General features: G+C 46.8%; 2 protein-coding genes across 3 annotated transcripts; both read left to right on the top strand.

The window, feature by feature from the left end:
* Positions 1-440: 440 nt before the first annotated feature.
* Positions 441-1630, top strand: LOC131210308 (cyclin-dependent kinase 7). Its single transcript, XM_058203536.1, has 2 exons — positions 441-579; positions 662-1630. Exons 1-2 carry the CDS (start codon positions 526-528, stop codon positions 1628-1630), a joined length of 1023 nt encoding a protein of 340 aa, XP_058059519.1. The 5' UTR covers positions 441-525.
* An 845-nt stretch (positions 1631-2475) lies between these two features.
* LOC131208389 (phosphorylase b kinase gamma catalytic chain, liver/testis isoform) lies at positions 2476-12600 on the top strand. 2 transcript variants are annotated; one of them, XM_058201124.1, is made up of 9 exons: positions 2476-2786; positions 5556-5725; positions 5812-6096; positions 6167-6257; positions 6337-6473; positions 6552-6649; positions 7975-8058; positions 11514-11672; positions 11747-12600. In XM_058201124.1, the coding sequence occupies exons 1-9, from the start codon at positions 2695-2697 to the stop codon at positions 11879-11881; spliced, it is 1251 nt and encodes a 416-aa protein (XP_058057107.1). In that variant the 5' UTR covers positions 2476-2694; the 3' UTR covers positions 11882-12600. The 2 variants fall into 2 exon arrangements, with proteins under 2 accessions (XP_058057107.1, XP_058057108.1); XM_058201125.1 differs by lacking the exon at positions 7975-8058.
* Positions 12601-12974: the final 374 nt, after the last annotated feature.

The following is a 12974-nucleotide window of genomic DNA, read 5'->3' as shown; positions in this document are numbered from 1 at the left end:
GTTCAGCGCCCGTCACACTACCTGCCTTAGGCGAGGCTTTCAAAATGAATCGTTTTCCTTTCGTAAAAATAAATTAAAAGATCCATCTTCCGACAGTGTTACCAATTTCTTTTTCAATTCTCTTTGGTTTCCTATGTATCGAATCGAATGCCGTCGGATTTAATGACGATGGAACTCTCTGACACATTCTAATGTTGACATTTCATAGAAAGTCCCACAAAATACTATCACACACGTTTATTCCATTTTGCAACGTTTCATTGCACAATTCAAAGAACATTTAAATGCGAAATAGTTTTGCGTTTGCAAATAAAAATTCACCACCGAGACGGTCGCTCATCAACCCTGGGCAGTGGTGGATCCGTTTTAAAACGAAACGTCAGACGCTGACAGTTTGATTGTGTACATTTCTCGCCGGCTTTTCTTTTTGTACAGCAAATTGCAAACGGTTACCATTCGCACGGATTCGCACATTCTGTTCGTTTTCAGCTCCACCACAGAGGCACACACCCTCCAGCATCACCGATGGAAAACCGGTTAAATCGTTATGAAAAGATTGACTTTTTGGGAGAAGGACAGGTAAAACCGGGCGGCCCCATTCGCGGAGTAACATGCCGGCTATTACTCACGCGCCTCGTTTTGTGTTTGCCTATTTCAACAGTTTGCTACCGTGTACAAGGCACGTGATGTGGAAACGAACGAAATAGTGGCCGTAAAGAAGATCAAGATTGGTAACCGGGAAGAAGCGGCCGATGGTATCAACCGGACCGCGCTACGGGAGATTAAGCTGCTGCACGAGCTGCACCATGAGAACATCATCGGGCTGTTGGACGTGTTCGGTCACAAGAGCAATGTGTCGCTGGTGTTTGATTTCATGGACACCGATCTAGAGATTATAATCAAGGATCAAAAGATAGTGCTTACGCCGGCCAACATCAAGAGCTACATGATACAGACGCTGCGGGGGCTCGAGTACCTGCACATGCACTGGATACTGCACCGGGATCTGAAGCCAAACAATCTGCTGATCAGCGGCAGCGGGGTGCTGAAGGTGGGCGATTTCGGTTTGGCCAAGTTTTTCGGATCTCCCAACCGCATCAACACCAACCAGGTCGTCACACGGTGGTACCGCTGTCCGGAACTACTTTTTGGTGCCCGCCACTACGGAACGGGCGTCGACATCTGGGCCGTCGGTTGCATCCTGGCCGAGCTGCTGCTGCGCGTGCCGTTTCTGCCGGGCGAAAGTGATCTCGATCAATTGACCCGAATATTTCAGGTGCTTGGCACGCCGAACGAAACCAATTGGCCCGATGTCAAGTCGTTGCCGGACTACGTACAGTACAAGTTCTATCCACCGATTCCGCTGCGTGACATATTTACGGCGGCATCCGAAGATTTGCTCGATTTGGCCAACAAAATGCTCACCCTGTACCCACTGGGACGGTGTTCGTGCACCGAGGCGCTGAAAATGCCGTACTTTTCGAACAAACCTGCCCCAACGGTTGGCCCACGGTTGCCCATGCCGGCGAACTATAATGCGGCCAGTAAGCAGGAAGAAAAACCGTCGTTGAAACGAAAAATTCTCGATAGCATCGATGGGGGTACTGTCCCCAAACGTTTACAGTTTTAATAGCGCGCAATCCGAGAGAAAAGAAGGTGTAAATAAAGGTTACTTCCAAAAACTGGTCTAGCTTTTCCTCCGTAACTGGTTTCATGGTGGCCTACTCTGTTCTCTCCCATTTCTTTAAATTAAATTTCGTCCTGCTAAAAGTACTATTTTTTTAATGTTCGTGGGGCTAACCCTTTTTAAATGATGGTGCCTCTCACTTTATTAAAAAATGCATCTGTTTCTCGCGTCGACGAATCGGTTCGTCGGGCAAAGGAATTTCCGAGCTACATCGACGAATCGACGAACGCTATCGTGTCAATTTTGACGTTTCGTTCGCAAAGCAACAAGGACAAAACGCAGGCAAACTCTTCGTGCAAAAATCTCCCGAAAACACATTCATTCGCATCATTACTCTGTTTCCCATTCGCCTGGATTAATGTGCATGCGTTTGGCCATAGGCGTGCGTGCTAAAATCGTGCCAAATCGCTGTTGTGAATAACCGCACTCCTCAGTCTGTTTTTGTCGCGTGTGCATCGTGGTGTGTGTCCGTGTGGCGGTGTGGCGTGAAATTCGCCGTCAAGCTGACAGAATTACTCCCCCCGTTGGGGCAAATCGCAATCCCATTGCACAGCTGCGTGTCCGTCGGTCGTGTTGTTGTGCTCCGTCCCAGCCGATGGTGTGCTTTAACCTTTCTGACATTGAAAATTGTTACACACCGCGGCCTGGGAGCGCTGGTCTCGCGGTGCCTGCCTTTAACGTGATCGTGGCCGGGTGAAAGTGTTATTTTAAACAATTTATCAAGCGTTGGAAATTCGCAGTGTTTTCCTGTACACACCAGACATACTCATATCTCACCCCGCAGAGGGTATTTTCTAATTCGGTTTCACCGTTAACACGGTTTTCGTTGTGAAACTCCAAGCACTAGCTGCCCGTCGTCGCGGTCGGAGTCGCCTGCCGATTGGGATACCAGTGGAGGCTGCTTTTCGGTCCATGGTGAAATCCCCTACAGCAACCGGCTTTACGACTACCTGAGACACTATCGGGAAGGGTGTGTTCCGCTCCCTACAATAAGCCTTCGGAAAAGAATGGCCAAGGACGAGGAAGATGATTTGCTGCCCGACAAGGATGCGGCCAAAGGATTCTACGCCAAGTACGAACCGAAGGAGATTCTGGGCAGGTAAGTCTGGGCGTATACCGAGAGCCATCCGGCAACATCCTTCACTCTTACATCACCAACCAATCTTAGCAACCGTAAACTCGGCCCCACCGAAAAGTGTCCCGTTTGGGCAAAAGATTCGCATTCGTTGGCCGTTACCGTTTTTTGCCCGCGAGCCGTTGGGTAATCAATTCCCCCGGCACCACGATCAATTTATTTCAATTGATCGCAAACGCGATCGCGAACGTGGCGCTTGGCGTTAGAGAGAACCACCTTAACGACCGTCCGGGGGGCTCGTCCGTGCGATCGATGCGAGCAAAGTGACACCTTGGCGAAAACACTGGTTGATGCGCGCACAATCGGTTGCGTAGATACGCGCCATCGATCACGTACAAGTTGTTGCTTACGACAGACAGCTGGCTAGTTGCTCACGCGAGACGCCCGTGCCAATGTCATTTAAAATTATCCTAGAGTCGTGTGCCGTGGCTTTGGTAGAGAAAGGGCTCAAGCCGAGTCTAGTTGTCCCTGGAAATTTTGTAAGTCTACGATCGAGTACGATTCGGCGATTGGAAAGGACTTTTATCTTGATAGGGAACTGGATCGGCTATGAAACCCTTTTTCTGTTGACTAGTTTCCCGTTGACTTCGGATCATGTCTCAGCCATTTGTTTGTTTGGGTAAGGTTTCTTATCAATCATCCGTGGCTGCAATGATAACTTCATGATAGCTAACTCCCGGATGGCACAGGAAGATTTACGACGGGCAATTGAAAATCTGTCCCAGCGATTGTTTATTGTCGTTGGGCCACCGTAGGGTATGATTGTTCTGCCCCATGAGCACGCCTCGTGGTGTGGGATTAATTCCTGGAGTAGGTTGGCTCGTGGCCAGTGCAGAAACTTGTCCGCGCCGGTTCGCGTGCGGTTCTGTTATTGTGCGAAACCGTCACAAACCCTACGAATGCGCGTCAGCTGCGTCCCGTCTCGATTGACGCGAGTTGATCTAGTAATGGCCGGATTTGAAGACGAAAGAAAGAAGCTAAAATTAATTCTTGTCCCCACAACGCTCCGCCGGGAACGCACGCCGGCTGATCAAGCCACCAGTGCAGAGCGCGGGTGTTTATTGGTTCTAGGAAACTCTCATCCTGCTGCAGAAAGTGTTGGCCACCGACGACAATCGGGAACGAATTTCGTGCCCCCTCCGAAAATAATGTTGCCCTATTTCGTCAGCAATTCTTTTTTTAAGGTGCGCTGCGCTATTATTATGGCCACTTGCACTTGTGCCACGCGCTTGCCTGGTAGGTTACGGGGACGGCAGACGGCACCGGGCTGTTCAGCGAAGGAAATCATCCGCTAATCTCGTTGCGGTTCATTCATTCACCGGTCAAGGGATGGCCAACGGTTGATGGCGGCGGCTCCAAACGAAATTCCCTCCGATGGGAATGTGTGCCTCCACATACCACTGACGTCACAGGGACCGGTTGCTCGAAGCCGTGCCCCCGCGAGAACATACTTTCTTATATTTTTCGCTGAAGAAGTCATCATTCAGCACGCGCGCCCCTGTTGCTGTAACTGTTGGCTATTTTTACCCCATCTTCACATCCCATACGCCGTCGATCGTCTGCGATCTTCCTCGTAACTCGTGCGCGACGATGCGCTGTCGAAAATGTAAACATTTTGTGACGGCCGCTGCCAGCGACACAACCAAAGTCGATCAACCGACGACTGCTGCTTCCCAACTACGAAACCAATCCAAGCCAAGCTGATTGAGAATCTTATTTTATTCACGACTGGTTACGATGATTGGCGCCTAAGGGACTGAAGGGGTAGGCGATTCTGACACGCGCGCCGCCAGGTTTTTCGCCCCTCTCGAGAGCTTGCTACGAATTGGACCTCGATTAGCGAACTTAGGAACTGCGCCGTGCGGCGCGCGTGGATGAATGAACCCGGTCTGGCGCGTGGAATGCATCGCCGAGTCGGGTTGTTCAGCAACGGGTTGTTTCCGGTGTATTTTGTGCAGCGGCGGGAATAATGTGCCAGCGTGCGCGGTCTATCACGGGACATCAGTCCAGGCCGTGTGATTCTGGATCCAAATTATCCGCATGCAAACGCTTGAGCAACGCGTTCGGCCTTGGTCATGTGGCTTGCCCCACAATGCCAGGGATCGTAAGCAAATGAACCGCAAATCTGTTCAACAACCGAGTCGCCAATTGACAGTGATTTGTGGTCGCGCCGGACGAATGATCGCGACAGTCTGAAACGGCGAGATTGGCGAATGGAGAAAGAAGAAGACGGGGACACTGTTTGAATGAGAAAATTGGATTGATGATTTAGTAGGATGTGTGGAGACTGTTATCTCAACTCCCTACCTGCGCGTGATTAGCGAAGACGACACCGTGCCGAGCCGCGGAAACATCTCCTCCAGATGGATTAATTTGCAATGAAATGCTAATTTCCTAGTGACGAACTTGTTACGAACCGATTAGACCGATATCTCCAGTCGTCGGACATTATTGTGGCGACAGCGGCGTTTGATTTAATAACTTCACATCGTACGACTGCCGCTTTGTGATGCGCTTTGTCGCTGGGCTCGTATTGCTGCACCAAAGCGACACGTTTCGCTCACGTTTAGCCGGCCCAAGGCACGTGCCATGCCGGCGTCTAGACCGATCGAGCAGCGCCAGTGAGTTGCATTATTCATCGATCGCTAATGATGCTCGTCATGAAATGAATTATTTATTCGCATTGTCGAGCCCCGCAAACTTTACGCTCCATTTTCATATCAAACTCTACAGGGGCATCAGCTCTACGGTGCGGCGATGCATCGAAAAGGAAACGGGCAAAGAATTTGCGGCGAAGATCATTGATCTCGGGGCGGCAGAGATGGGCGATTCGAATCACATGCTGGAAGCCACCCGACAGGAGATTCAAATTCTGCGCCAGGTGATGGGCCACAAATTTATCAGTAAGTATCTCGATCACTCGATCGACCCCAGTTGCTGTCATGGCGTATCGTTCGATTAAAAATATTACCCTCGTTCCCAATTTCAGTTGAGCTGCAGGACGTGTTCGAGTCGGATGCGTTCATTTTCCTGGTGTTTGAGCTGTGCCGACAAGGCGAGTTGTTCGATTACCTTACGTCGGTGGTGACACTGTCGGAGAAAAAGTCTCGCTACATTATGCGCCAGATATTTGAAGGCGTCGATTACATACATTCGAAGAGTATCGTGCATCGCGACCTGAAGCCCGAAAACATCCTGCTAGATGATAATCTTAACGTAAAGATCACCGACTTTGGTTTCGCCCGTGTGCTCAAGAATGGCGAAAAGTTGTACGGTGAGTGAGAAAGGTTTGAACAGCCGAAAATGAAGGACTGTGGCCATCATCACGAGTTTCTTTTTTGCAGACCTTTGCGGCACACCTGGATATTTGGCACCGGAAACGTTAAAATGCAACATGTTTGAGGACGCGCCTGGCTATTCGCAAGAAGTGGATATGTAACTATCGGGAAATTGATCCTTTTTTCGATTGCCAACATTTCTGGCGTCGTTTCTAAATCGTTCTCAACTCTTTCAGATGGGCGTGTGGCGTTATCATGTTCACCCTGCTCGTGGGCTGTCCTCCGTTTTGGCACCGAAAACAAATGGTGATGCTGCGTAACATCATGGAAGGCAAATACAGCTTCACATCGCCCGAGTGGGCTGACATTTCCGGTACGTTGCGGTGGCATACCGGTGGCGAGTGTACTTCCGACAAACGGCTAATGAAATTGTCATTTTTACACTCCGCAGAGGATCCCAAGGATTTGATTCGCCGATGCTTAGTGGTCGATCCGACGAAGCGAATCACTGTTACGGAAGCATTGAAGCATCCCTTCTTCAACACAGTAGTAAGTAAAACCGGATAGCGTGTCTGCTTGTTTTTTGTTGTTGTTTTGATTGCACAAAATCGAGTTAAGGCCCTAGTTTTGGCTACTTGAGTGTGTGCGTGTGTGATTAGCGGTGAGTTTTCGCAGAACTTTCTTTCGGTCTGCCTTACCCCAAATTCGCTTTCTCACTATGAAGCTTCACTTCCTTTCCTATCTGTCTGTAGATATTGATATAACTCTTCTGAATTCTTGCATTTAGTTTGTTGCTCTAGTTTTACTGTTCCGTTCAATAACAAACAGTCAGCCACACGCGGTGAAAGAAAGGATGGAACTCGACAAATATTCTGGTAAAGCCTGCAAAATGTGCCTTAACGCGATCGTAACGATAAGAGACCCCACACCGCATTCCGGGGTGACGAAAGTCTCTCGTGATCACCTTCGTTTAATGGTGATTGTTTAAAGGATTTATAAATAGCTTTCGCGCGACGCGGCACCGACTCGTTCGCGGACAGGGATTATGAGTTCAAGATGATACTAAAGCACGCAAGTGTGTTGTTATCATTTTTTTCTACCTACTTACTGTCCCACTTATTGCGCGAATGAAAATCTGATTAACTTAAGCGAGGTGGCACTGTTTTCCTTTCCGCTCGTCGATGGCGCGTGATGTTTACCTTAGTTGCGTTAGTGAGTTAAACGGACAACTTTATAGGTCTACATCCGCCGTCTAAATGTTCGCGATAGAGATCTCGTGTTCGGTTAAGGCTGGCCGCGGTATAATTTTTGCAGGCTTTTCCGGTTTTTTTTGTTCGTCGTCCTTGATTGTCGTGGCATAGTGTACGCCGTTGAGAGTAGTGTCCTCAACCAAAATTTGAATCAATTATTAACACATTTTTTCCATTTTTTCCTTTTTTATTGATTTATTATCCACACTCTACTCGTCTCCCCTAATTTTGCCATACCGCAAACAATTGGTAAAATATGTGGAAACCTATTATCGGGGCAATGCAAAACAATGGTTTATGGTGTTGGACAACCCTTCCATTGCATTATCAAAACACACTCTGCATCTGCGGTTCAATCAAACGTTGACCGATTGGTGGAAAACCCAACTATTGCACGGCAACCCCCACGCCTCATCACGCCTTCCACTGGTTTGGGGGGAACAAAATGCAAACAAAACAAAACATTCCCCGCAACTGACGACCTGCCGTATCCGTCACGCCAATCACGGTTCGTTTGGTTACAACCAATGCACCATCGCCGGTAATGACGGGGCGATGTGCGGGATCTGGCGACAAACAACTCCCCACGCACCATACACCACCGCACTACTCGTGGTGTAACAGCTTTTCGAGCAAGACATTGGACCTCTGAAACGCAGCCTTTCGATTAAATCGAGACGTTTCAGCCGAATTGCTGATCTCGCAATGGTAACGTTGACACATCATGTTCCTTTTTTATATTCTTCGTTCTTGTTATGTTTCGCTGTTTGTGTTTGTTTCTATTTTCGTTTTGTGTTTGTTTTGTTCTATCTGTTTCTGTTCATTCCGTTTATTTTCTCGATCTTTTTCCGTTCGTATCGTTGCAACGGATATGTTCGTCATTTTATGTTGAATTTTAGTTGCCTTCTTTCACAATTGTGTTACATTTTCTAACTGTTTGAACATTCGCGCCATATAGTAATGGCGCTTTTAATGTTTTGTAAACGGTCAACAATTTCAATTGATTCCCATCACCACGACCATGCTAATATGTTCAAGCCAAAACTGATTAATATTAAACTGTTGGCTTCCTGCTCGCGGCATCGTTGCGATTTGCCTGCTCAATTACCATGCAGGCGTTAATTGCGTCCTCATCCAGCAAACGGGCTGGACATTGCAAGTCTATTTAGGTCAGTTACTCTCATCTCGTGATAGAGGATGGGAATGAAACGTTTGAGGATCAATAAGTGTTTTATTGCTAACCAGTTCTTGTTTTATCAAACACCCATTGACGAAAAGTTGTCAAAAATATTCGTTTGGATAAAAAAAATACAGTCGAAACGTTATAATTATTTTGTGAAGTTTTGTGAACAACCGAACAATGATGGTGATGGAATCAATTGCGTTTATTTGCTTTGTTTTTCGACAAAACTGTTGTTGCCAACATAATGGGACAATACGCGAACAGCAAAATTATAAATCCCCTTTCCCAGAGCAATTCATTCGAAACGTCTCACTAAATGCGGACGCTCGATTACTGACTATCGTCTCTCTTTTTTTTTCTCACACTTGTCTTCCAGAACGCCACGGAAAATGTACGACTAGCAATCAAAATTGAAGCGTAAAATTTTTTAAAACTAATATTATTCACCAATTAGTAGTCGCCTATCTGCGCACAAATGCTATAGTTTGAACGCGGGTCTTCGAAGCACCACGTTCGCACGGAGAGCCGAGTCCGAGGCAAAGTGAACAAAACCGATGAACAACAGCGGATGTTGGTCGGTTATGTTCCAAGCTCACGATGCCCGCTGTGTGTTATGTTGTGCTCTCGAACGACCCGGATGCTTTGGTAGATGCAATTGGCTTAGAAAGCTTGCTAATCGCGCTAGTTAACTTTTGCATTCCGTTGGCTGCAATCGGGTTGCCGGTGTGGGTCTCTGTGATATTAAGTGCTTTTTTGTCGCTTTTTTAATCAAGCATCAGCCGTGTAACACGAGCAAGTAGTTCCAATCGAACGAAATTTCGTACATCATTAACTTTCTAATCGATTGCTTCACCTATTGTCGGATACAATCATGTCAATCGTGTTTCACTCATGCAATGTTCAAATGTTTGCGGTCGTCCCCCTTGGTCTACTTGTTGGTCTATCATTCCTGACATTAACGCAGTGTAGTGCTTTTATGGTTGCATGGTTCATCCTCATTTTGGGTTCCTATTGGTCTCATTAAACATACTTCTGCAGGCTTCTTCTTCATGGCCCAGTGGCACAGTGCATTTTGTCTATCACGCCATGTCCGAACCTTTTTATTCATAAATTACTTCTCTTTTCTTTATCACAGACAGCATGTAGAGCTCTGAAATTAACTTGTACTATGAAAAAACGGAAAGGTAGACTCTTCCTTACTTATTTCTACTACGGCTGCGATGCTAGTGCAGCGGCAGTATGGTGGCTTCGGTGACACTTTTACAGTACCCAACCAAACAGGAACAATTTCAATCGGTTTTACAACACACTCTCACCGTGTACGTTTCGATAGCAGGGCTAGTGAAGTGTTCCAATTTTGTGTTTCGGTTGAAGACTTTTTGGCGTTATCTTGCAAATTCTTACACAATCGTTACTCTCCTTTCTGGTGGTCTAAACGCAGCAAACAAGAGCGGTCTATGTTTCGATTTGTCGATGTGATGCGTGACCGATCCTTTCCATTTGAATGTTGACACACCGGGCTCTTGGCATAGCAGGCGCTTTCTCATTCCATTGCCGATCTCATAGTAGGCTTGTGCCCTAATGGAGAAACTGTCGTGGCATGGCTTTTGATGCTTTCGTGGGCAGCAATACCAAAATAGTGCTTTTATTACGCTTTATAATTAGTTGCAAGTATCTCAAGCGGTGTTTGTAGTTTAAGAAATCAACCATAGTTATCATCTTTCCACTTATTTTGGTTTCCACATCTCCAGCGGGGAGAAAGAGAGAGAATGACAAATACGTAGGTTGTTGATAGATAAGGCAATTTAAAAATACAATCTGGAACTCCTTTTAGCTTGGGGAAGTCGACGGTGTCTTTTGGTTGTACAAAGAAATTATACTCGAATCGCTCTATCGATTGTGGTATGCACGACTCAAGCAATTCTTCTTCTTGCCCTTTGCTTTAGCTTTACCGAACACCTTACTGTATTAATCGAACTTACTGTGTGGTTTTGCTGTGTTTTGCAACCATTTGTTCTGGTCTTGCTTTTGCAAATATTTATTTTGAACCGTTTGCAAACGTAATCGGGAGGAATGTGTCCACACGCGGTTCGAGTGAGCTGTGCGTGGTAGAAAAACTGGAAGATGGTTCTACGCAGTGGTTTGAGTCACGTTGTGGTGTGTAGCTTTCGCGGCCTGCACCATTGTTTGCACAATGGGTTGTACAGAGTATTAGAAATGCCACAACTAGGAACGCTGTGCCGCAGCTACTGTTCGCCGCTTTACGTTACTATTTGTTGTAATAACACAGGCGATGTAATAGAATATGTACTACCGAAAACGCACAATACCCCAAAAACAATTATTGAACCGAATTTGCCTATCTATCTATCTCTCTCTCTTTTTTTCTTTCTACTACCTTTTTCTTTCTTCATTCGCAGGCCACAGTTTATCAAACCAAACAATCAGAATCCCTTAACACAAGCAATAATCATCATTTGTGCTCTTGTTTCACCAATATCCTCTATTGTTATATTCATGTAAATTGTTACATTCACCTCTACCGACTGAAGGACGGGCAATCGTTTAGAGCGATATTAACGGATTGATATATTTCTTCTTTCTCTCTCTCTCTCTCTCTCTTTTCTCTTTTTCTCTTTTTCTCTTGCCCCATTTGGGTCAAACTTTTCGTATTCGTTTCAAACAATCAACCTGAAATGTCTCGAACTAATCCTAATATTGTTCCTTTCAACCTGTTCTGTAACAATAACTTACCTCCTTGTTCCTTGTTAACGTATTATTTGAACCTCCCCACGAAACGAACACCACTCTCTACCCTGTACTATCGGTTCGGTTACATCGCGTTGCAAAATTACAATTGTCAAATTCGCTACCCTCCTGTACCTGTATCCCTCCTACCCGTAACACCCAACGTGCCACCATCCGCATCCGTTTTTACTCTGTTTCTTTCGACCGTGTATTACTTTTGCAACACTTGCAGTTACGTAAGCAAAGTCAGTTCAACGCCAGGAAAAAGTTTCAGTTTGCAATTCTTTGTGTACGTGCAATGATTCGCATCAAGAGGCTACGGTACACGCCGGAACCGTTGCGCGTCGAGGATGCACTGAGAGATCCGTACCGCGTGAAAGTACTTCGTAAGGTAAGATCCTGTTTGGTTTTAGGAAACCCAGAAGCTAAGTCACATTTCACGATTATTTTTTTCGCCCACTGCAGGTCATCGACGGCTGTGCATTTCGAGTGTACGGCCACTGGGTCAAGAAGGGCGAGGGCCAGAATCGGGCTGCCCTGTTTGAAAATACGCCTCGATGCGAGGTTTATAATCTTTATATCAACAGCCTTAACCGATAAGCTGTAATAGGTCTGCCATGGGGTGGAAAGCAATCATCAAACGCCGATATTGAGACTAGATCCGGGGAGACTCGGGCGGAACGGGCGGCCAAGCACAGAGACACGCGGACTGGGAAAAGGACACCCACAGAAACCGGAGGCATCAGCACCGAACCGCAATGGATCGTGACGACAACTAGCGGTTTGCTGAGCGGTTGGAACCACCGTAGGGCCATAGGAGTTGCATTCAGCTATTTTTTATTTAGCTACTACTGTCACCTAAGTTAAACGCTAGCTGGCGCACCAGTCCGCCCGGAATGCGCGTACATCCATTGTCCTTTGACGTACCCAATGTACGTAACAGTTTTCCCAGGCTTAAAGCCCATGGGCCCATCTTCCTAAACCACACTGCGTTAATCCATCACCGTCTCTCGCCGTTGCCTGTGCATGTACACTTTCCGCCTTGGAAAGGGTGCCCATTTGTTCGATGTTTGTGAAGCTACTTAAGCAATCGGCGGAACTCCATGGATTCCAGCGAACCTAGCGCAATTTGTTGGTAGTTGTAGGACTGGGACAATTTTCTCTCACGTGATGAAGCAATAACAGAAGCAGCTACTTCTGATGACGATATTGATTTTTCATCTACCCCCTTTTTTATACGTTAATAGCATTAAGATAGGTACTGTACACCTTACTGTTAATAGGCATTAATAATAGTAATAAACACATAAACAGTGAAAAGCGGAAATATAGATCGAAAAGCCACACTATTTACTGACACTCTCCTCTGTGGTGGAAAGGGTTGTTGGTTATCCGCGGCTCGTCTGCAAACTGGCCACGTGATCGTGCAGCGCCTCGTGTTCATCGGGAAAATATTGGGCGGTCGGCGCGCACTCGGTGCCGATCGTGGTTCATCCCCTGCGGGCGCTCCGGTGTGTAGCGTGATCGAAATCGATCGAATGAACACCGCACCGATCCGTGCCCGCGTACGCAATGGTGCGGCCCGCGATGAAGCCCGCCTCACGCATACAGCCGTGCCGGTCGACGCAAGTAGCAGTGACCACTCTTTAAAGGTAAAACATGGTTTAGCCTACTCTCAGTTTATCTTAAGATT

Source organism: Anopheles bellator, chromosome 2 (genome assembly GCF_943735745.2).
Source record: "Anopheles bellator chromosome 2, idAnoBellAS_SP24_06.2, whole genome shotgun sequence".
NCBI classification, from domain to species: domain Eukaryota; kingdom Metazoa; phylum Arthropoda; class Insecta; order Diptera; family Culicidae; genus Anopheles; species Anopheles bellator.
This window is presented reverse-complemented; position numbering and strand designations above follow the sequence as displayed.

Coding starts and splice junctions, on each gene's coding strand:
- LOC131210308 (XM_058203536.1), top strand. CDS start 526: ATGGAAAACCGGTTAAATCGTTATGAAAAGATTGACTTTTTGGGAGAA. Junction 580..661: donor ACTTTTTGGGAGAAGGACAG/GTAAAACCGGGC, acceptor CTATTTCAACAG/TTTGCTACCGTGTACAAGGC.
- LOC131208389 (XM_058201124.1), top strand. CDS start 2,695: ATGGCCAAGGACGAGGAAGATGATTTGCTGCCCGACAAGGATGCGGCC. Junction 6,650..7,974: donor ATCCCTTCTTCAACACAGTA/GTAAGTAAAACC, acceptor GTGGTGTAACAG/CTTTTCGAGCAAGACATTGG. Junction 11,673..11,746: donor GCGTGAAAGTACTTCGTAAG/GTAAGATCCTGT, acceptor CGCCCACTGCAG/GTCATCGACGGCTGTGCATT.